Here is a 25,333-nt window from a genome sequence, read left to right on the forward strand (position 1 = left end):
TACCTGATGAGATCACCATCTTCCCTCACCTGATTGCTATGACAGCCCCCTAGATGGTCCACCTGTCTCCAGTCTGATCCTCAGCCCCCATCCTATGATTCCTTCTTGTGGGTGCCAGAGTGACGTTCTTCTAAAAATGCACATAGGATCGTGTTACTCCCTTGATAAAAATCATGTAAGGCTCCCGACTGCCTTCAAGGTCAAGTCCAAACTGCTGACTGTGGCTCCTACTTATATCTCTTGTAACTGCCTCTAGCACACTCCGCCTGCACGGGCAGCCATGCATAATCACAGTCACACTTATATTGCAGCTCTCCAGCTCACTCCTAGTCATGAGACCACGCTGGGTTGCCTTTGGGCCTTGGCACATACACTGTCTCTCAGAAATGCTCTTCTCTGCTCTCTCTGCCTTGTTAACTGCAGCCCATTTATTAGTCCACAAATCTATACTGAGTGCCTACTATGTGCCAGATGCTGTTCTAGGTGCCAGGAAGACAGTAGTGAACAAACCAGACCAAGATGCCTGCCCTTGCAGAAGTTACATTCTACAGGTGGTAGGAAAAAGACAAAGAAAGAATAATGGTCAAAGCAAACTATTGTAACTTCCATAGTAACTTAGTAACTAAGTAACTTACATAGAAAGTTATCCAGTGGTAAGTGCTAGGAGGAAATAGATAATGGAGCCAGGAGGGATACAGGAGTGGCTGATGGGCTGGAATATATTATACAGTGCAAAGTTAGGGAAGTCCTCACTGAGAAAGCGAGACCCGATGACAACTTGATGGTGGGGAGGGCAGGAGGGAGTCACGTGCTTTTCTGGGTGAGGAGGATTCCAGGCAGAGGGGACAGTCAGAGCAAAGACACTAAATCAGGAGCATGCCTGGTGAACTCAAGAACCCTTGCCTTCAGGATTCAGACGTCTTCTCTCGCTCAGCTTCATGGATGGGTTTTCATACCTGCTATTAAAGCCAACTCCCAACCAATTCATGTAAACGGGTGGGAAGGATGTGTCACAGATAATGCTAAAATCACAGTCAATTAAAAAAAAAAGACAGTCAAAATACCAGCCAAAATATGCTACAAAAGAGATTTAATGCAAACTCACTTGCTTAAAATTATGTGCAATATTTAAAAACACAGGTATCCAAAGGTACTAAAATAATAAATACAATAGCTTAGATATCTTAAATACGAACCATAACCCCACCCCCAAAGAGAACAACTCCGCCTAGTTTAGCTTTACACCTTGGGCTTTTACATAAATTAAAAGTTTTAACCTCAGTAATCAGGGAAATACTAATTCAAACGATAAAGAGATTCCACGTTATTTTCGCACTGGCAAAGCATAAAAAATAAAAGCTGGACCATACACGTCTCAGAGAGGATATGGAGGTGGGGGACAGCTCAGATGCCGCTAGCGGCAGTGTAAGTTGACCCAAACACTTTGGAAAGCCTTTTGGCAACATCTATCCGGAGTGAAGATATATATATATATACGCCCTCACTCTTCGGGTTCTACCCCTACGTATGTGACCTGAAGAAACTCTTGCACGTTTGCACAGGACCCACACAAGAACGCTCACAGCAGCCCTGTGTATAATAGTGAAAAGTTGGAAAGAACTTTTCTGTCTACGCACAGGAGAATCATGAATATATTTGACAAGTTTAAGTGGAATACTACACAGCAGTGAAAACGAACAACTCAGAAAGTCACGTGTCAACTTAAGGATAAAGAGGAGAAAGAGCAATTTGTAGCAGGACAGTGATAGAATGAGACCATTTTGATGAAGCTTGAAAACCAGCAAAACAGCACTGCATGTTGTTCACAGACATATGGAGTAAAAGTCATCATGCACGAGGATGAGAAACATCAAAGGCAAGGCAGTGGTTATTTCCAGGGACTTAAGTTTTTATTTCTTAAGATGAGTGCAGGGTTCACAGAAATTCATGATGTAATTGTCTGTTTTATTCGTGGACTTAAGTTTTTATTTCTTAAGATGAGTGCAGGGTTCACAGAAATTCATGACGTAACTGTCTGTTTTATTCCTATGCCCAAACTATTCGACATATACTTTGTTTTTCTTTTTGATTAAAAAAGCTTGCACCTCCCTGCAGCACAGCAGGCCACTTCTTTTCTTTGCAGGCTTCAGTGATATGGGACTGCACGGTACACAGAGCAGGGGCTGGGGCCTGCAATCTTTTTTGGTGTCTGGTGACAGGTACTAAAAAAGACAAATAAAAGCCTCTCCTGGTGGCAGTTCAAGTATCAGCGGCTGGGGTTTAACGAGACCTTTGCTGCCCCTACTGTGTTACCTCTCACGTTACATTAAAAATCCTGGGCTTCAGGTAATAAGCGTCTGTGCTGTGTGGTCACACGGAATAGTCAAGTTTAAGGGTGCTGAAATGGTGTGCCTTTCACCAGATCTTACCAACAGCACACTCAGCCCCTCTCAAATGTCACCTGAAGGCTCTGCAAGGATCAAGGGAAGTCCAGTCTATGAACCTAGGACTTCTTAACCCCTTGAGTCACCAGGTGTTGGTGGCAAATGGGAGATGGGGAACTGTACTTCCCCTGCTCTGACTGGTGGTTAACTATGTTCTTATTTACACTTTATAAAATAAGACTGGAGTGGACATTTGCTGTCCAGGATTTTTAAAGACCTGTTGCTGAGGCTGGAGCTGATGGCAGGTACCTTGACCACCACACTGGTAGAGCCTGGAAGACAGTCAGCAGAGTAGAAAGCAGAGCTACAAGATGGTGGGTCAGATCTCGGGTGGCATTACTTGAGCACCTGAATCCAGGTGCACTGACCCTAACCCTGGAAGTTCATTGATCAAGCCAATAAATTCTCCTCTACTTAAGTCAGTTTGAAACAAACTTACAACTTAGCAATCAAAAGTGTCTTAAGGTAGGTCTTAAAAATAGGTTTCCAATCACCTTGGACTCACTCCGCCTCTCTCATATTCTTACCAGGAGTCATCCTTGAAATGCTCCATGAATCCATTCCCTCTCTGTAGCTCACTGCTAGGACCTTGATCAAATCTCCATCACTCTACCAGTTTCATAGGTGGAGGAGACACCAGACACCATCTCACACAGCGGATTCCCGACCTGGCTGCATATCATCGTCACGGGAGGTGTTTGTTAGTATTGGAACCCCAGCTCACAGAGATTCTGATTCCGTGGGTCTGGGGTGAGGCCCCAGAGTTTGCATATTGGAGTTTGCACTTGGACTACAACCACTTGCAGTTCATCTCCAGCCAGGAACTCATCATCTGAGCTGACCTCTCACCTCTCCTCTCTCTCCCAAACTCTTCGAGCCCTCAGGAACGCCCATTCTATCCTTTGCCTTTTCTCACGGCCTCCTCTTCACCTCTTGCCTTAATGAAAACATGCTGCCTTGTGAGGACGCCACCTCCCCAGCAGACCCCTCGAGGGGCAGCCGTTCTTCCTGCCCTGTCCTAGGGGCCTCAGGGCAGTAGGCGGGGCTGGTTTTCTCCTTGCTTCTCGCTGCCGCGCCCAGACACGGACCATGTCTCCATGGCGAAGTCCGTGGATGCAGCTATTCCACCTTCCGTGTTGCTGTCATCTCTCAGCTGCCGGTTTACTCCTCTTCATTCACTGAGTTGAGCTGCTTGCCCACAGTGTTTCTCCTCACCCCCGTTCCTCAACATTCTTCGGAACTTCATCTGCGCTTTAGAAGATGGCTCCCTGGGCTTCCCTCGTGGCGCAGTGGTTGAGAGTCCACCTGCCTAGGTAGAGGACACGGGTTCCTGCCCCGGTCTGGGAAGATCCCACGTGGCGCGGAGCGGCTGGGCCCGTGAGCCATAGCCACTGAGCCTGCGCGCCTGGAGCCTATGCTTCGCAACGGGAGAATCGGTTTTGTGAGCTGAACACCCTGCGCCTTTTCCTTCTTACTTCCTGAAGCACCTAGTGCTGGGCTCATATCCTGGACCTTCACACAAACTGTTCCACCTGGAATGTTCTTCCCTAGCTCTTTGCAAAGCTGCCTCCTTCTCTTTTGGACAGTAGAATGGACTCCCCTGACACCTCATTGAAGGAGCACCGTCCCTTTTATTTTCTATCATGGTCTTTGTTTATTTCATTCCAAAAATGAACCTCAGCTGGTGATTATATATTCTTTCATTGTAATTTATAGCAAGTACACAATATTATTTACAGTCAATATAAGACAGTGTATCAATAAACAGAAAATATCTTTAGATAAAAGACTGGAATAAAACACACAATGCACATTTTCAATTTAAAAAATGTAAAACGTGTTGAAATAGTAAAGTTGGTACATGAAAAAACTTCTTGCCCCATAAAAAATGGGTGTTTTTGAATGTTACATTCTGGTCTTTATTCCACTGAATACATATTTTTACAGCTGCAGTAATGCTGTACATATAATTTTATATCCTACTTTTTTCATCTGCTTCTTTTATTTTTCTTGTTACTTTTTAAGTCTTCATGACCATCATTTTATTCCATCCAGCTAAAACACCATGGCTTATCATCATTTCCTCTGTGTTGTTGTTTCCAGTTGTTCTCAGTTATATATATTAAAAAATCTGGCACTGAGCATGGGTGGGCCAATAGATTTCTTTCTTTCTTTGCATTATTTCCTTACGCTACATTCCCTGGAATGGATTTACTGGGTTAATAGCTATTATCCTAGCAAGAATGTAGTAATTTTTTTTTTTTTTTTGCGGTACGTGGGCCTCTCACTGTTGTGGCCTCTCCCATGGCAGAGCACAGGCTCCGGACGAGAAGGCTCAGCAGCCATGGCTCACGGGCTCAGCCGCTCCGCGGCACGCGGGATCCTCCGAGACCAGGGCACGAACCCACGTCCCCTGCATCGGCAGGCAGACTCTCAACCACTGCGCCACCAGGGAAGCCCAAGAATGTAGTAATTTTGACAGTTTCTCAAATTTACCCAAGAGTTCTTGGAAAACACCATACCATGAGAAGGAAAACAAAAAAACGTAATAAACATTAGCTCAGCCACCTCTGAGCTCCTTGTATGAGGTAACCGTGTAGCTGACTGCTGAAACAAGATGAAACACACTTGCATATGGCATCAGTGCCTCCAAATTCCTTGTGTTCTGAAGCGGTGATGCTTAGGTTTCAGTTATCATTTAGACACTGCATCAAATAACATTGAGTCTCATAGTGAGAAGTTATTCCATTTTCAGTTTTTTTTCAACAATGCAATAAGAAAGTCTCAGTTGGTGCTAATACGTCTTGAACACCTTTCTTTTTCTCTTTTTTAATATTTATTTATCTTGGGCTGTGCTGGCTCTTAGTTGCAGCACGCGGGATCTTTAGTTGTGGTGTGCAGACTCTTAGCTGCGGCATGTGGACTTCTTAGTTGTAGCATGCAGACTTCCTAGTTGCAGCATTCATGTGGTATCTAGTTCCCCAACCAGGGATCAAACCCAGGCCCCCTGCATTGGGAGCACGGAGTCTTAACCACTGGACCACCAGGGAAGTCCCATGAACACCTTTCTAATGTTGCCTAATCCTCCCTTTCAACTGAAAAGACAGCAGACTTTAGATACAGAACCTTCAGCAGGAGTATCAAGTTAGAAATGAACAACATTGTTTGGTTTTCTTAGTGTTTGATTTGACAATTACCTTCTGTTTATGTTTTTGCTGACAATTCATGGTGATGTTATAAAATTTCCTTTAAAAACAATTATACTCAGAATGTGGAGAAATTAGCACCCTCAAACATTGCTGGTGGGATTGCAAAATGGTGCAGCCACTTCAGAAAGCAGTTCTACAGTTCCTCAAAATTTTAAATATAGAACTACCATATGACCCAGCAATCCTATTTCTCGGTATCTACCCAAGAGAAATGAAAGCATATGTCCTCACAAAAACGTGTACATTTATAAATGTTCATAGGAGCATTACTCACAATAGCCAAAAAGTCCAACCCAAATGTCCATCAACTGATGAATGGATAAACAAAATGTGGTATATCCATACAATGGAATATTATTTGGCAATAAAAAGGAATGAAGTACTGATGCATGTGACAACATGTACGAACCTTTAAAACCGTGAACTGTGAACCTCGTGAAAATATAAAAGGCCGCATGTTTTATGACTCCATATGTATGAAAAGTCCAGGATAGAAAAACCCATAGAGACATAAGGCAGGTTAGTGGTTACCAGGGACTCACAAAAGGGGCAAATGGGGAGTGACTGTTTTTATGGGTATAGGGTTTCTTTTTTGGGTGATGAAACTGTTCTGAAATTGGATAGCAGGGATGGCTGCACAACTCTGTGAGTAAACTAAAAACCTCCACAGTGTACACCTTTTAAGGGTATTTGAATTATATTGCAATAAAGCTGTTTATTAAATACATAAAGGCACACATTTACAACAAGGATAGATTTAAACTTTTTCCTTTTAAAGTCAGCATATGGTAGTGTAGTCATGTTAAAAGAATCATGATACTGACGTGGGAACAACTGAGGCTTGGAAAACACCGCCCCCATTGTCCTGGCTTAAGCCAGCCCTGTGATCCAATGAGAAATGATGCTTATAATAACACAGAAGGCTCAGAGCAGAAGCAGCCTCACCACCTCCGCGCTGCCCAAGACGAAGCGTCTCCTTAATTGCTTAAAAAGTCTCAAGCGTGTGCCTTAATTAAACTTCAATTTCTGGAGTGTATAAATAATGAAATACGGCATTTGTGTATGCTATTTACTTTGGAGCCTATTACTGCAAAACACACTGAATTATTAAAGCGAGTAATTGCTTCTACTCAGACCCTCTTTTCTGCCGTCTGCTGCTACCTCTGTTTCCAGGGCTTCTTCTTAACTGACAGGCTAAATTAACTCAGGTAAACCTGATGCCATGATACGGGCCGGCAGTGTGAGCTGGATGGGAAAAAATCACAGTTCTTTCAAACACAGCCTGAAACATTTGGTGACGAGTTTTAACAGGGAAGGAAACACAGAAATGTGAGGGTGGGGAGAGAGGCAGACACATTTTAAGAGGTTGAATATGCTCACCCTAGGGGAAGACTTGACTAGCAGAATGCCACTCCCCTCCCCTAGTGGAATCTCTTACAAGAGGAAGCCATGGCTATCTGAATGTAGAAGTTTGCAAATGAGGTCAGAGTGGCGGAAATACCTTGATTCAGCCCCTAGTAGGAGCGTCTGGTGATGGGTGTTTCTATCTGCCTTAAGTGCTGGCAGCCAGAGGCACTAGTGAAGCTCTTCACAAACCACAGGTCTGGGAACACGAGAGACCCCTGACAAAAAATTTCCGCACTGAAGCTGTAAGTAGAGCCTTCACTTAAGCAACCCAGACGTGACGCTCAGGACTGTGCTAACAGTTAAATCACTTTTAACGACCCATGGTTTGGAGTTAAATCAACTATCTTTAATCTTCCAAGACAGACAGAAAAGCCTGAAGTCCCAGCATTACATTGAACAGTGTTGACACAGTGCCAAAAATATCTGCCATGAGGGGGAGGCTTGATAAAATCATTTGATAAGTGCATCCAATTACTAATAGTTTGTATTTAGTTTGGATCATGATATTTGAAACATGGCTGTGTTCCTAAACAAAGTCTAGGTCTAACACACAGTAGGTGTTTAATGTCCAAAGTTGGTGACTTTGTGCGTCTCTAGGTGTGTGTGTCTGCTTTTAGCCATCATTGTACACATATACATGCTTTATGATTAGGAAGTAGCAGAGCAAGGATTCAAACTCAGGGGGCTGGACTTAAGAAGCCCTGCTTTTAGTTATGATGCTGTATTTGGGGTCACACACAAGCGAGTCAGAAAAGGAGCTCCTCCAGGCAGATGAAGCCTTTATCTCTACTCAGAGCTCCTGACTCAGTGATCCGAAGGTGGACTGGATTTCAGTCCTCACCCACAGCCCCGCCAGGTGTGACTCGCAGGGCACACCTGCACCATCTCTACCTCCATAATCCATCCTCTCGCCCTTAGCTGAGGTCACGCACAAATGGGTTTATAATTCTTCTCCTTCCAAAACTCTACGATGCTGCCTGGACTGATTCTCATTTCATTCTTCCCCCCGTAATTGTTGCTGACACACAGGGGATTCTATTTCTCTATCTCCCTCTTCTTTTCAAATTAAGATGTTATTGAGATTTTAAAAATATGGACCAGCAGCGCTGGTTTGAAATAAATGTCTGGTGACATACGAGGGAGAAGCATGAGGATTACATATTCTGCGAATGAGCACCTCTATCTCATTTCCTGAAAAAGAGCATAAGGGACTTAACAATTTAAACGAAGGAAAAGTGGTCTCCCCAGCTAATTTCCATCCTCTAATGCCTCAGGCAAATAGGGATTTTAAATTTTTATGATAATTAATATACTTTAAATTATTTTGTAAATATTTAAGTAATGCGTATACTTATCACAGAAAAAAGTGTAAAATACAGACAAGCAAAGGCGGGTGAGAGGTAACCAAACCAACTTCATAACCTCTGTTAACGTTTTGGTATATCATCTTCCAGAGTTATAACCACTATATGTGGGTGTGTGTATATAAATATGTAAAAACTTTGAAAGAATGGGATAATTTTTATAATCTGTTTTTTTTCCCCTTACAAATACGAACAATTTTCAAATTTAAAAAAAGAAAAGAGATTTTATCAAAGGGATCTTCTTCAAAGGGATTCTGGAAAGCCATCAAATACTTCAAATTTCAAGATTTGTTCCCAAGTACAGTATGGTTGTAAGCAATATGGATCTAGATGCACACAGACCTGGCTTCAAATTCTAGGTCTGCCACTTGGCTGTCGCATCTTGGGCAAACACTTTAACTACTTCTCACCCTCAGTTTCCCCATCTGTAAAAAGGGCTTGTTGATTCTGGTGGCTCTTTGCTTTTGGTTTTGGTGTTTCTTACTAGCGTCCATTTCCAGGTGTTTCTGGTAAGAGCACCTCAGTTTTCTTCGGGGGAAACCACTGTTCTCAGTTCATGAGGTTTGGATGGACTGAAGCATCCTCCCCCAGGTGCGGCCATCAGGGGTTTGGTATGCATGTGATCCAAGCCAGGGCGGTTTAGAGGCAGCCCTGGGACTCTTGCTGGATGAAGTCTTCCCCTTCAAGGTTACTAAAGCAGGAGGACTTAAGCCCAGACCCGTTGGAACTATCACATGGAAAAATCTGACCTGAGAGTGTGGCCCACACAGAAGGAAGCAGAGTTAAAAGATGGAGGCAAGATGGTCACACATCCTGGACACACCCATGACTGAAGCTTTACCTCCTTTGCACATCCCAGTTTAATGAGCTAGTAAATCCCCTTTTATGATTAAGTGATATCAGCTGATGAGCTGCGATTCCATCACTCCAAATGAAAAAGAATTTGGCCTATCCAGTAATAGTACCCACCCCTTAGGTTGTTACGAAGATTAAATGAAATAACGTGGTGAAGTACTTCATACGGTACCTGAGATGTTTTAAGTCATCATTAAATATTAGTTGTTATCATCATTATTATTAAATATTAACTTAGATGCATCAGAAGCCTTCATTTTTCTCCAAATATTTTATGTCCATGCCCAAAATGGGCGAGGGAGAGCAGCAAAAAATTTAAGTGTCAATACTCTACATTATTGCAAACGAGATTTGAAGTGTTTGTTCATTTTAAAAAGTTCTCAGACATTAACACCGACATCCATTAACCCATTCCTCCTGAGGGATGAAATCGGATACTTGAACACTAAGGCTTGTTACTTTGGAACCAGTGGTCAGACAACCCGGCTCCTTTTAATTCCCACAAAATTGGGATGAGGAAAAAGCAGAGCAAGGGTTCAAGCCCAAGCAGAGACACAGGCCCCTGAAGAGCACTGTCTGTGAACAAAATTCTGTGTTTTGGTGCCCGAGGACACCTCCTAATTCCCGAAAACTCTTCACTTACCCTCTGCTTTTCTAAGCTCAGAAACAATAGTTCTCTGCCCTTGAGTAGAAACCGAAGCTACAGACCGCCTGACTTCCAGGTCTCAAAGCCTCCAGAACAATCGCCCACCTCAACCAGAGGCAGTGAAAAGGGTCCTGTCCCATCTATTCCCCGAGCTTTTACTAAGGACCAGGACACTGGGGTTAGGGTAGCATTCATTATATGTGGAAGCTGTCTTCATTTCCTCCAGACACAACCCAGGGAAAAGCCTGCCTAAATCCACATCTTAGCTCTGGCTAACATTTGCTGAGACCTTCTCGTGTTGCAGGTACCGTGCCAGCCTTTGACTCACATCGTTTCACTTCCTCGTTGAATTTAGGAGAAAGCCTAGATTGGCTGAGGAGCACTGACTCATTCAAAGCCACACAGCCAGTCAGCTGGATCTAGTTAGGATTCAGTTTCTAAATAATAAAGCAGCCATGGACACTAACAGTACTCAGAACAGCACGTCACTTGCTGAGTGATCACCATGAGCTAGCCCTGTGCTTGGGGCTTTATGTGCATTATTACAATTTTAGCTCTTTGGACCTCAGTTTCCTCTTGTATAAAAGGAAATCACGCTTCAGATTATGTGTTCTCTATTGCCTCCTATTTATGGAAAGCTGGGACTCTAAATTGTACCATGATGAATTTTTACCAGAAGATGACAGTCTTCCATGTTGCTAAAAGAGGTCGGGGGGAGGGGCATCCAAACATCACCCTCAAATACACCACAGTCGCTCCTGGCTGCCAAAAAAATCACGGACTCCCAATAAAGGCATCAAGTCAAGAAACTCCTCTTTCCAGGGGCCAGTTTTCGAAATTTCATCGTATGAGATAAATCAAGCACTGGGGAAGATCTGGAGGGGAACATAAAATGAATTCCGTCTTCAACTGAAGCCTCTTATTTTCTTTTTTTTTTTAAATATTTTAAATGGTGGCAAGATAGATATAACATAAAACTTTACCTCTTATTTTCTTACAGTAAATTATAACATGAAGAGAAGTATTTCCAAAGGAAACAAATCTGTTCTCAAATTTTCTTCCAAGGACTCTCACCTATGGAGTTTCTAGGGAGATGTGTCAATATGGCCACTATTTACGGAATTTTCTAAAGGTGCTAAAAGTAGGTGCTACATATCCACATCAGTCAGGACGTTATGGTGGTGAGTGACAGAAACTCAATTCATGGAAGCTAGGACAGGGACGGGACAGTGGCAAAGGGCAGAAGCTGACCTTGGGGACAACCTCAGAACCCACCCCCACCCCAGTTGCTGGATGTTGCTTCTCACCCCTCCAGGTCATCTTGGGTCCATGAACTTTCCATGCAGACCAGCTTCCTCCACCTGGCAGAGATATAGCTGCAGCCACTAGAAACAGTTTTCCCTTATGCTGTCTCTGACCCCAATTTTTTAAATCCCTAAAAAAAGGCTCTAATTTGGCTTAGGAACCTATCCCGGAATCACCGGCCACCTGGGACAAGGTCAGGTGCACAGAATGGCCACTCCAGGGTGTGATGGACCTTCATTTCCTGTGTGCCCCCTACAGCCATTCCCCTCTCTCTCCATCAGCAGCACTGAGGTTTTGATTTAAAGAACCATCTGGTTCTGTTAAGAGGATTCTGGATGCAAATAACAGAAACCTTAACTCCAGCGTGGAAGAGACGGGCCCTAGATAGGGCAGGCCTCTGGATCTGTGGATCCCAGGGCTCAGTACTGTCCTCAAGGACCCATAGTCTCCTTCTTTCTCTACTCTAATGCCCAGAGTGATGACTTCAGCCAAAGCTGGTTTTCTAAGGATCGTGGTGACAACTGGGACTATTTATTTCCTTGTTCATATCTAGAAGACAAAGTCTTTTGTCCAATAATGTAAAATAAGTCCTTCCTTTCTTATTCCATTCCCTTCTTAATCAGGAGCTGATTGGGCCAGCTTGGGTCATGTAACACCTGTAGACCAGTAACTATTGCCAGAGAAACGAAATTATGTCTTAGCCCTGGATATATAAAGTTTACACTATGACAGGGATGGGACTGTCATGGCAGGCTTAGACCATTGCCTGGAGGTACAGTTCACTGTCAAACTGGGGGTGGGGTGGGAGAATGGAGGTCAGGAGCCAAAGACAAGTCTATTACATCACCCTCCCCCCAGTGGTTTAGGTGGTCTTGGTTTCATCCCTAACTCAAGGGGTGGCCCTGGCTTGGTTTACTTCAATTAGCTAATTCCATCCCACCCCTCTATTCCGTCCCATTTCCTCATCCACACTGTAGCCATTTAAACCAACCAAAGCCAATGAGATGGGAGAAAACTTTTGCTGGTGCTTCTAGGAAATAAAAACACTCCCTCATCCAGAGAAGCAAGATGAGCCTGGAGCATCTTGTAGCGCCAGAGAGTTAAAAAGTGCTCAGAAAGGCAAAACTGAAAACAGAAAGCTGAAACACAGTGATGGGGGTCTACCAAAGGAGCAGACCAGCCAAGTGAAAGAGCTACTAATCACCAGACGGAAACAATTTCAGCAACAAAATAAAGTCATCCTGGACTGTAACTCAAAGCACAAAATCAATATCTACAAGTCCATCCTGATTTATGACTGAATAATAAAGGGGGGAGAAGACACACAACATCTCCCACACAAAAGAATTTCAAATTGTTTATATAGAGACACTCCGCCCTCAAGGAGGGGGAACGTAACTCCTCACTCCTTAGGCGGGAGTTGTGCACAGTGACTTCCTTCTAAAGAGTAGAGTATAGTGAGGGCGGAAAGAGTAAGTCTAGAGTGGAGAAAGCTGACAAACACTAGCTCAGCCAGTGACCAAGGTCAACGTTAAATCATGTCGATAGTATACGCACTTGATAGGACGTGATGAAAATGGCACTTTACCTCTACGGTCTTCCTCCAGATAACCCATAACCCCAGTTATCACCATGAGTAAAACATGAGACACATTCCAACAGTGGAATATCTTATAAAATATCTGACCAGTGCTCTTCAAAACTCACAAGGTCATCAAAAACAAGAGAGGTCTCAGAAACTGTCACAGCCAAGGGGAGCTTAAAGAGACATGACAACTAAATGTACTGTGGTGTCATGGATAGAATCCTGGAACAGAAAAAGAGCACTAAGTAAAAACTAAGGAAATCTAAATACATTAAACATTAGTAATAATGTATCACTATTACTTGATAAATGATAACATATGTATTATACCAGTGTAAGCTTTTAATCAGAGAGGAAATTGGGTACAGGGTATATGGTAACTCTCTGTACTACATACTCCCCAATTTTTCGACAAATTTGTTCTAAAAAATAAAACCTCTTAAAAAGAAAAACATTCCCTCTCTTGGAAGGATGTTACTTTTTTTTTTTTTTTTTTTTGCGGTACGCGGGCGTCTCACCGCCGTGGCCTCTCCCGTTGCGGAGCACAGGCTCCGGACGCGCGGGCTCAGCAGCCATGGCTCACGGCCCAGCCGCTCCGCGGCATGTGGGATCCTCCCAGACCGGGGCACGAACCCGCCTACCCTGCATCGGCAGGCGGACTCTCAACCACTGCGCCACCAGGGAAGCCCGGAAGGATGTTACTATTAGAGACCCTTGCTATTTTCCTAAAGGGTGTAAGATTGTTTTGAATATTATTAGATAACATGTAACTTAATAATATAAGTAAAGTCTTAGTAACAATATAGTGCTGGCACAAGGGGGTGTTGTTGCATTTACTCATTCATTAGTTCATTTGACAAATATTTATTGAGTACCTACTGTGAAATCATCTCTGTTCTAGGTGCCAGTGGTACATTGATTAATAAGAGATGAAGTGTGGGGCTTCCCTGGTGGCGCAGTGGTTGGGAGTCTGCCTGCTAATGCAGGGGACACGGGTTCGAGCCCTGGGCTGGGAGGATCCCACATGCCACGGAGCAGCTGGGCCCGTGAGCCACAACTGCTGAGCCTGCGTGTCTGGAGCCTGTGCTCCGCAACGAGAGGCCGCGGTAGTGAGAGGCCCGCGCACTGCGATGAAGAGTGGCCCCCGCTTGCCACAGCTAGAGAAGGCCCTCGCACAGAAACGAGGACCCAACACAGCAAAAATAAATAAATAAACTCCTACCCCCAACATCTTCTTTAAAAAAATAAAAATAAAAAAGAGATGAAGTGTGCATGAAGGGGGGAGCAGCAAACAAAGTAGGATTTTCATACAATGATGAGTGCTATTTTAAAAAAAATACGAAATAAGAGTGAGGTGGTAGAAGATGATGGGCAGGGTCCTTTTTTCTAAGGCAGCCGGGAAGATCCCTCTGAGGACAGAATCTGAAAGCAGACCTGAAAGAAATGAGGGAGCTAGCCACACAAGGATGTGAGCAAAGAACATTCCACCACAGGAAAAAGTAAACAGTGCTGGGGTAGGAATGAGTGCATTTGAAGGCCAGTGTGGCTGAAGCAGAGTGAGTGAAGTGGGGAAGGGTAGGACATGAGGTCAGACAGCTAAATGGGCTGAAATCAAACAAGGGTTCAAAGGCCACACTAAGAAATTGAATCTTACTCTGTATGATGGGAAGTTAGGCACTGGAACCAGCAAAGTGACCCAGTTACATATTTAAGATTATTCCAGCAGCTGTATGGAAAATGGACTGTAGAGGGCGCTAGAGTGGAAACCCCAAGCCAGAGAGAAGCTACCGTAGTCCGTGTGTCAAACTATGGTGTTTAGCTCAGTGGTAGCATGGAAGTGGTAGATATAGTGGCATTGGGGTTACATTTGGGGATAAAACCAAGAGGGCTTACTAACTGAATACACGGAGAGGGTGAAAGAGGGGTCTCATGGACCAATCAACAAAAATGAGTTGGACAAGAATCAGGAATCACAGTGACAAAATATCATAGATGGTCCCCAAGATCTAGAGATCTGTAATGTGTTCTGGGGCAACCAGCTAATTATAGGATGGCCACAGACTTGACTTTTTGCTGTATAACATCATCCCTCTTTAGTGAGACATTAATTCAGGCTTGAACCCTCTGAGAAGACTTATCTCAGAGACCAAAGAGAACTGCAGGAAGTGCTGTCTCTTGATGAGCAAATACACACGCTTCCTCTCGGGGCAGCTCCAGAGGCTGCCAAGTGTGTAATCTGTTTCTGTATTGTCTCCTCTCCCCCCTCCCCCAAATTCTGGGAGGGAAGCAACTCCATTCACCATTGCACACTGAGTACCTGCCCCAGGATACATGTGCAATAAACATTTGCTGAATGACTGTGGAATAAAATGACAGAGGTAGCCTAACTCTCCCTTAGAAGCCATATTTTAAGAGAAAACAGCAATAGCCAGGCTAACACAGAGACAAAGAATAAAGTTCAGGAGGGGGTTGAGGCTGACTAATCAGTTGGAGCTCTAGGCTACAGCCAGTAAATGAGAAACAGTGATTTTGCAAGAGATGGCACAAAGGGCTAAGCAACAGTCATTGTTGGGACTTTGCAGCTGAACTTGTTGATCTCATCACAGGACCATCAAATGTCAGAGCCGGAAGAGATCTTAGAAAACTTGTAGATCGACCCACTCATTTACAGATAAGCAAATTAGGGTGAAATGGCTCAGGACTAGAACCCAATCCTCTGGACTCCAGATGCCAAATTCTTTTTCCTATCACACAGATGGGCAGTTATATTCAACTTCCTCTTCCGTATGTAGGCTCAAAGGAGTTTTCAGAAGCAAGCTGGAGAGATAGACTTCTGAAATCCGAAGTCTATACTAATGTAAAATTCTCATTTTAGAATTCAGTTCCATGAAGAATAAATGATCCCTCTTGATAAACTTTTCCCTTTATCATTCAAAGAAAATAAGGCAGCCCATCATCGTTCCCTTTTTGACATGGCTGCCAGGAAGGTTAGAGCTAAAATTTTTTTTTAAATAAATTTATTTATTTATTTATTTATTGGCTGCATTGGGTCTTCGCTGCTGCACTCGGGTTTTCCACTGCGCCACCAGTGAAGCCCCGTTAGAGCTAAATTGAACACTTAATCCTCGTAACAACAGTGGCCTCAGTGGTTAAGAATATGCCTGCCAATGCAGGGGACATGGGTTCGAGCCCTGGGCCGGGAAGATCCCACATGCCGCGGAGCAACTAAGCCCGTGTGCCACAACTACTGAGCCTGCGCTCTAGAGCCCGCGAGCCACAACTGCTGAAGCCCGCGTTTCTAGAGCCTGTGCTCCGCAACTAGAGAAGCCACTGCAATGAGAAGCCCACACACCTCAACAAAGAGCAGCCCCTGCTCGCCGCAACTAGAGAAAGCCCGCGTGCGGCAACGAAGACCCGACGCAGCAAAAATTAAAAATAAATAGAATTCAGATTTGGAAAAATTAGTAATTAAAAAAAAAAACAGTGGCCTTAGTTTTTGACAAAAAGTACTTCTTTCCCACTCCTCTTTATGACTTTTCATGTTTCATAAGTACTTCAATGGCCTTATTGTATATGTCTCTGTTACTGTTAGTCGTCTCAAATTTGTTTTGGAAGTCAGCCAGGTCTAAATCACCAAAAAAAAAAAACAAAATAGAAGGAAGATTTCATTTCTCTTGTGCACTGGAATGGCTACTTATAGTGTGGTGTACGTTTTCAGATCCCACCCTTGACCTAAAACTCAGACCTTACCTCCCAGCTTTATATTTATAGAAAGGAGAGCCCACCACAGGACAGACTGCATACAAATGACTAGTTATAAAATTGTAGGGTCTGCCTGCTAACTAGGCAAGTCCCTGGAAACTTCTCCAAAATGAAAACAAGATGTGGAAGGAGAGTGCCATGCTTGCTGTGCTGACGTGGCAGGATTTCACTTACACCAGGACCCCGGGGGGAGCAGTCCAGCCTGGTCTGAGGATGGTCAGCAGGTGGTGGACTGGGTCCCACCCAACTCCACGCTTGCTGCCGACTACTGCCCAGGCTCGAGATACAAGATCACGTACGTAGCCTTCGTCTCTTCTGGATTCTAGCCATGTAAAGAGATTAAAGTGCTCATTTTCTGAAAACATGAGGCTTTCTTTCCCCTCCCTAAAATGAAATTCCTCCTAAACCACAAAAATTTAACCCAGGCAGGATTAGGAAAGAAACAAAGGCGTCCATGCAGAGATCTTTCCTCCTGCTCCCTTAGTGCTGTCGCTATTTCTGTCCAGGTAGCAAAAGAAACATTAATAAGACCCTGAAAATGTCAACTTCGCCAGAGGACGCTAGACTTTCATGTTTATGCATTCGAGCCTGAGACTTCCTGTGGCTCTTTTTGTTTTTTCCTCTTTCCTGAGTTTGAAAATGTTGTTCTTTATTCTTATGGTGTTGCTCATGATTTCCATGATAATCTAAGAGATACGATTAGAAGAAAAATGGCTTCAGGAGATACTGTTGCTCATGGAAATGGTCCTTCCCGAAAACAACCATTTGGATTCTGTTCATGATCTCTTCTGAGTCAGAGCCAATTTGTTCAGACAGAGACAAGAAGATGCTGCCCCAATGTTCCCAACACCTTGAAGGATGAAGAGAGTTCCAAAAATCTATGATGTTTCTTCAGAAAAATTTCAGGAAAATTATGAATGCAGGCAAGCCTAGTGTATGACATCTGCATTAGTACGAAAGGGCTCAACCTGTATCAAGACTGCTGGGATCTTTATCCTCATCATGGAACCTTGGACAAATTGCTAAACCTTGTGTAATATTTTCCTCATCTGTAAAATGGAAATAATATTAGTGCTTACTTCACAGAGCAGGCTCTCAAAGTTTGGTGTGCATCAGAAACAAGAGGAGGGCTTGTTAAAACACATACTACTGAACTCAACCTCTTGATTTTTGATTTCGTGGGCCTGGGTGGAGGAGCGGAGGGGTGAGACTCAGCATTTCCAACAAAGCCCCAGGTAACTCTGGTGCTGCTGGTTCAAAGAGAATGCCAGGAGAACCACTATCTAGGGTTATGGTGCAGATGGCGTAGTTAATGAACGTAACCTTAGTGTTAATAATGACTATTTTAATGTACTGTGGTTAACACTATGCCTCGTAAAAAGTTAGCTGTGATAAATGGTGTCCATTCTAATTATCTTCCAAGTTGTCCCATCAACTTACAAATCATAGCAACTTTGTAGTTAAACCATAATAGAATCCATTACAAGAAACCTCAGTACATAAGAGGGAAAACCCTATTAACTTCCTAACAGAAATATCCTTATTTTAAAGAGTGAATACATCCATAAGAGATTGTAAATGGTTCTAAATAGACTTAAAAGCAATTCTATACATCACTGGGGTTTTTTCCCCTAAAACTTGTCCATACCCATCTGTACATTTCTTACCAGGGAGAAGAGAAACAAAAGCTGACACAGCTACTTACTAGGTTTCCTGACTTTTCTCTCACTTACAGTAAAAACGCCAAACCAAATTTAGTCATTACGGTGAAAAAGAAGTCTTCCACTCGTTTCGAGTAATTAAGGAGCCCAGCAAATGTGGACGTTGCAACTGGCAGTTAGAAACATCAACAGTCTCCAAAGGGTAGAGGAAACAGAGGGCTACAAGACAAGGAGATTGTTAAAAAGCTCTCCACAACAAAGGAAATGAACGCAAATCCCTAACCTGCGGTGTTCCAGCAACCCTAAAGCCAAAGATGAAAAGCTGTGGCGGGTTAAGCTCTGTGCAGATAAAGAGGATATCAAACAGAATGTCGAAGGCTAAGATGTTTTCCTTGCAGGGCTCTGACCACACATGAGTCTGAAAAAAGGAGGAACAGGGGAAGCCCCACGCTTCCAAGGAGAACACTTCTTAGTACACTCAGGTCGAGCGCCTCTTCTGTTCTAAGCACAGGGGGAGATTCGCGGTTCCGTGAGAGGCAGCCAGTGCTTAGTAAACATCTAACTTTTCCAACTCAATCAGATCTAAGTTTTGGGTAGAAATTCTCCAGTGAAACATGAGAGTTAGATAAAGCATTCTTAAATCGTGATGGCTTTTGAGAAATTCGACAAAGGGAGCATGTTTGCAAGAATGCAAAAAAAAAAAAAAAAAAATCCTTTGCCCTGACAGTTAAAAATGTACCATGCAGACCACTTTCCCTGACACTTCTCTTTTCAAAAGGTACGTTGATGACCAGCACTGCGCTGTTAACAGGACTCCACGAAGACGGTTTTTCATTTCTAGTCGGGAAAGAAATAAAAGTGGGCAGCCCGTGGGTGAACTTGGAGTTTGTCCCTCCAGCCCACAGCCTCCCTTGGACCGGACACGGGTGGAAGGAGGGAGACACGGGTCCGCGGATGGGATTCTGGGGCTGCCACGACTCACCTCGCCAACTTCTTCAGGCTCGCGGCGCCCCGACGGCTGGCTCGGGGGCGCGGACGCGGAGGCCGGCGCCGGCGAGCGCTCTGGCCGGCCCCCGGGAGGGCACCCGGGCCCGGGAGGCGCGCGGGGGCCGGCGCGGGGCGGCGCGGCGGGTCGGACGCGGGGCGAGCGAGCGGCGCGGGGTGTGCGGCGCGGCGGGCGCGCAGGGACAGCCCCGCGAGCAGGAGCGCGGCCAGCGCGAGCAGGAGCAGCGCCGCCGCCTTGTTGCGGAGCTTCATGGTGCGGCGCGGCGGCGGCGGCGGCGGCGGCGGCGGCCCCTGGGCGGCGCGGCCCCTCTGCGCATCGCGGCGCGCCGGGCGGCGGCGGCAGCGGCGGCGGCGGCGGCGGGGCGAGGGCAGCGGCGCGCGACGGCCGCCTCCTCAGCCCGCCCGCCGGGGACTGGGGTCCGGGCGTCCGACAGGCGAGCGGGCGCGCGACGGAGGAGGAAGAAGGGGAGGGAGGGGGAAGAAGGGGAGGGAGGGGGAGGCGTGGAGCCAGGCCGAGGAGGGGCAGCCCGCGCCTACCGTACTGTGTGGAGTAGCCGCCCGTCCGTCCGCCCACCCGCCCGCCAGCCGCCAGGCGCTCCGTCTTCAGGGCAGCCTAAAAACCTCTCACCTCCTCATTCATCCATTCATTCACTCATTCATTCGTTCATTCATTCATTGTCTCCCACTCCGTTCCATTCCCTCGTTTACTTCAATTCCGTCACTCATTCACTTACTCTCCCATTCCATCTTCTCTTCATCGGATTCTCTCATTATTCCATGCATTTGCCCCATCATTTACTTTTACCCATCTATCCACGCACTCGTGCACCTACCCATACATCCAATCAGGCAGGGACATCTCTGTCCTGTTTTCCCAATGCAGGGCCTGGCACTTGGTGGGTACCTGTAGGATAACCACTCCAGATCCACGTTGTCTAAACAAGTTACAGAGTGAATTCTAGAGTTTGGGTTTGAAATCTGACTCTGCCGCTCATGATCTAGGCTAGGTGATCATGAGCAAGTGGCACAAATTTCTTGAGCCTTAATTCCCTTACATGCAAACTGGGATTGTATTGCTGCTCTCCGCAGAGCCGTTGGTTGTGTGGACATTACATTAAACAAAGCATTCGAAGAAACTCGCACAATGCCTGGCTCACAATTGGTGCCCAAAAAAGCTCTGTGATAATTAGTACAATAAAACAGAGCTAGTCATATATACATAAATGCACATTTTTTCTTTCTGACATAGATTTGGTATAGAGTAATATTCACAAGCCAGTGTAGAAATGAATTCTTCCGAGACTTTAACAGCCACAATCACCAGATCAAGTTTCCAGAGTTTCCCAACTCTTCTTCCAGGGCATCCCCAATCATAAATGTGAAGCACGAGGACACCTCCTCTTATTATTCACCATGAACTGACAGCCAACGTTCTATTAACTCTCTTTTCTGCTTGGCCACGGGACAAGGAACAGCAGTTATGACAATGTCCCTGAGATTCTACAAGATTCCATGTTGCCTTATAAATCGTCTAAAATTCAGTTATATTCCGAATGGTTCTCATATTAGCATTACATTTTAATTCTTTGAGATCCCATTGTATTTTCAGTTCTAGGAATGAGAATATTTAAACACCTGGAACCTCTGGCCAAGTAGGCACCTAAGAGATGGCAGGATGCAGGCTCAAGGTGTGCACAGCAGATGTTGCAGGTGAACGAGCACAAAAAAATCCATCGATTTCCATTGAGGGTGAGGTATCGTCCTGCTAGGATGCATTTGGAATTGTGGGAAGGATGTTTTGGGTTGTCACAATAACTGGCAAGTTCTACTGGCACACACTGGACCTCCCACAATGCTCAGGACACTCCAGCAGCACAAAGAATTGTCCTGGGCCAACTGCCAACATGGGGGCACTGTGGAGAAACACTGGGCTAGGCTAAAGCCTGGTGTTCAGGCCTTCCAAGTTTAGAAATGGCCACTATTATGTTAGTATGTGGCCCAGTGAAGCAAGAATTCCCAAACTCTGTCTTGCCACTTCCTCTCTTCCTCAAGGAGACACATGCAATAAGAATAAAATAAGGCAAAGTAACACTTGGCTAGCAGCTAAGGTTTTGGCCTCAAACACCAAAGTAGAACTTGGAACAACTAGGTTTGACCAGACAGAGGACTCTGTTTTCTTTAACCTTGCTGAAACAAAGGAAAGGCCTGATTTATCTCCTTCCCCTAAGTCCAAATTCATGTTTTGGTTACCATTCTGATATCTAACATCATGGAAAAAAGATTCCAGATACCATATCTATGACTCATCCCATTTGTCACTTGGATGTCATATATACCAAATGCTTGTGTATTTGTCCCCCTACCCCAGAAATCTGTTTCTCCCCTTGTCTAGATACTCAGTTGCTCAAGCCAGAAATTAGGTGGGAACCATCCTTGGTTTCTCTGTTTCCTCTCACCTCCTGTGTTAGTTATCTGTTGTTGCATAACAAACTACCCCAAGTGTGGTGGCTTAAGATAATACACATACAACCTCATGCTTTCTGTGGGTCAAGAATCCAGCATGGTTTAGCTGGGTCTTCTGCTTCACAGGCTCTCAAAAGGCTGTAATCAAAGTGTTGGCCTGGGGGTGGTGGTCTCATCTGAAGGCTCAACTGGAGAAGGATCTGCTCCCAAGCTCACTCACATGGTCGTCGGAAGGGTTTCAGTTCATTGGACTGAGGGTTTCTGGTCCTTGCTGGCTCTTGGTCAGAGGCTGCCCTCAGTGCCTTGCCAGGTGGCTCTATCAGAATAAGTACATCAGAAGAGCCAGAGAGAGAATGCCATCAAGACAGAGGTAACAGTTTTTTATTATCTATTTTTGGAAGTGACATCCCATCACTATGCCATCTTCTCCTTGTTGGAAGCAAGGCATTAAATTCATTCTGCACTCAGGTGGAGAGGATTACACAAGGGCCTGCATACCAGGATTACTGAGAGCTGTTTTAGAAGGCTGCTTCCCTCACCTCCCATACCCAAAGAGTCAGCAAGTTCTGTTGACTCTGCCCCCAAGACATAATCGACATCTATCCACTTCTCTCCTGAATTGTCAATAGTGTTTCCTTGACAAGATCAAACCCTGCCCAATTCCTAATGGCCTTGTTCCCATAGTATTTCACATAAGTTATTCCCACTCCATCCCCCACGACTCTGAATTATATGAAGTGGCTCTTCTATGGCCTAGAAACTTTCTAATTGATCTCCTTGCTTTTTCCCATGGCTTCTTCCAATCCTTAAACCAGAATAATCTTTTAAAAACATAAACTGAATCCTATTTCTCCTTTGCTTACAACTCTTCAAGGATGGCAACAAATTATTAGATATAATACCCAAGGCACAATCCATGAAAGAAATGATTGATAAGCCGGATTTTATTATAATTAAAAACTTCTGTTCTGTGAAAGACAAAAGTCAAGAGATTCGGACTGGAAGAAAATATTTGCAAAAGACACATCTGACAAAAGACTGTTATGCAAAACGTGCAAAGAACTCTTAAAACTTAACAAGAAAACAAACAACCTGATTTAAAAATGGGCCAAAGACCTTAATAGATGCTTCGCCACAGATGATATACAGATGGCCAGTAAGCGAATGAAAAGATGCTCCACGTTCTGTCGCCAGGGTGGTCCAGTGGCTAACGCTCTGCGCTCCCAATGCAGGGGGCCCGGGTTCGATCCCTGGTCAGGGAACTAGATCCCACCTCCCACAACTAAGAGTTTGCATGCCACAACTAAAAAAAGATCTTGCATGCTGCAGCTAAAGACCCCGCATGCCGCAGTGAAGATCCCATGTGACACAACTAAGACCTGGCACAGCCAAATAAATAAATAAATATTTTAAAAAAAAACAAAACAGTGAGATACCACTACACACCTGTCAGAATGGCCAAAATCTGCTACCCTGACACCACCAAATGCTGATGAGGATGGGGACCAACAGGGACTCTCATGCATTGCTTGTGGGAATGCAAAATGGTACAGACGGTTTGGTGGTTTCTTACACAATGAAACACACCCTGAACCATACAACCAGCAGTCACACTCCTTGATATTTATTCGAAGTAGCTGAAAACTTATATCTATACAATAGCCTGCACTTCAGTGCAGGTTATTACTAATTAGTTATTAGTAATTCGTAATAGCAGCTTTAATAGTAATTGTGAAAACTTGGAGACAACCAAGGTGTCCCTCAGCAGGTGATGGATCAATAAACTGTAGTGCATCCACACAGTTGGATGTGGACTTTGGGTGATAATGATGTGTCAATGCATATTCTTCAATTGAACGAATGTACCCCTCTGGTGCTGAGGTGTTGATGGTGGAGGAGGCTGTGTATAAGAGGAGACAGTATGTATATTGGAATTCTCTGTAGTTTCCCTTCAATTTTGCAGTGAACCTAAAAAATTGCTCTTAAAAAAATCTATTCTTTTAAAAAGCAGGTATGGGATTTTTCACTCAAGTACTCTGACTCTACTGTCTGTGTTGTTAAACATGCCCCCCAGAGTATAATGTATATATGTTGCTTGAGCAAAGAGAAGGCTGTGAAATGACCTCTACAAGATGGTAGCCAATAAATACCTCAGTGGGCAGGACAGGAGGTTTGGGGTTATGTCTGTATCAGTTAGAAGGAACGGAAGAGAATATCTGACTAACTGTGGCTTAATCTATGGCTTTTCCAACTTTAATGGGTGGACAAATGATCTGGAGGCCTTGTTAAAATGTAGATATCAAGGTAGTGTATCTGAGCCATGGCCTGAGATTCTGCATTTCTAATAAGCTGTTAAACATTGCTCCCTGGGGCTTCCCTGGTGGCGCAGTGGTTGAGAGTCCACCTGCCGATGCAGGGGACACGGGTTCTTGCCCCAGTCTGGGAAGATCCCACATGCCGCGGAGCGGCTGGGCCCGTGAGCCATGGCCACTGAGCCTGTGCATCCGGAGCCTGTGCTCCGCAAAGGGAGAGGCCACAACAGTGAGACGCCCGCGTACCCGCAAAAAGACAAAAACAAAACAAAAAACAAACATTGCTCCCGCTGCTAGTGGTGATGCAACATTTTAAGTAGCAAGGACTTGAATAACAAAGACATCTTTATCTTACATAGCAAGAAATCCAGAACAGATGGAGGACAGGGGTGGAAGGAAATGTTTCCACTGGATACCTACTGTGAACATTTTTGTATTTGTCTTTCGGTGAGCATAAGAATGCATGTGTGTTGGATATATATTAGGATGGGAATTGCTGTGCTACAAAGTAGGCATAAGCTTATCTTTAGTGGATGCTACCCAACAGTTTTCCCACGTGATTTTATCAACTAACCCACCTACCAGTAATGCATGAGAGTCATGGTTGCTAAACATGTTTGCCAGCATTTTGTTTGGTTTTTTGTTTCATTTTAGCCACTCTGGTGGGTGTGTAGTGGTATTGTGGTTTTAATTTGTATTTCCCTGAGGACTAATGAAGTTAAGCATCTTTTCATGTATGTATTGGCCAATTAGACTCTTATTTTATGTCTCTTATGAAATATCTGCTCCAGTCTTTTGCTCAATTTTCTGTTGAGTTGCCTTTGATTGATTTGTAGGATTCTCCAGAATCTGCATAAAGAACCCTTATCAATAAATATAGTTTCATTTTAAAATGTAGATCTTTGATTAACTTGGCATTTATCCTGGGTGAGTATGGGCCCAACCTTTTTTTTTTTTTCAGATGGTTTTCTCAACACCAATGCTGCACAGTCCATCCTTCCCCCATCAATTTGAGATGTCGCCTTGGTCATGTGCTGCAGTCCTAGGTGTATTTTGAGATATTTCTGGGTTTTCTATTCCATTCTACTTGTCTGTCTCCTGTGTGAGAGTGCAATTTTATGTACTTAGCGTTAAAACATGCTTATATATCAATCAGGATGAATCCTATTGTTTTAGAGCTTCCCAGGCTATTTTTATTTTTTTTCCATATGAACTCAGAACTAGTTTGTCTCATTCTAAAATTAAAAAAACAAATTTATTGGCATTAAGACAAATTTTTAAATTAACTTACAACAAATTAACATCTGCACAATCT

General features: G+C 44.3%; 1 protein-coding gene across 1 annotated transcript in view; it reads right to left on the bottom strand.

The window, feature by feature from the left end:
* The window catches only part of GXYLT2 (glucoside xylosyltransferase 2), a gene marked incomplete at both ends in the record, with an annotated part of 78,459 nt that extends 58,964 nt beyond the window's left edge, over positions 1 to 19,495 (bottom strand). Inside the window, one exon of the mRNA XM_079712760.1 lies at positions 19,221 to 19,495. Coding sequence (XP_079568886.1) covers positions 19,221 to 19,495 — 275 coding nt within the window. The remainder of the gene's footprint in view (positions 1 to 19,220) is intronic.
* Positions 19,496 to 25,333: the final 5,838 nt, after the last annotated feature.

Source organism: Hyperoodon ampullatus, assembly GCF_949752795.1.
Source record: "Hyperoodon ampullatus genome assembly, chromosome: 10".
In the NCBI taxonomy this organism is placed as follows: Eukaryota; Metazoa; Chordata; class Mammalia; order Artiodactyla; family Ziphiidae; genus Hyperoodon; species Hyperoodon ampullatus.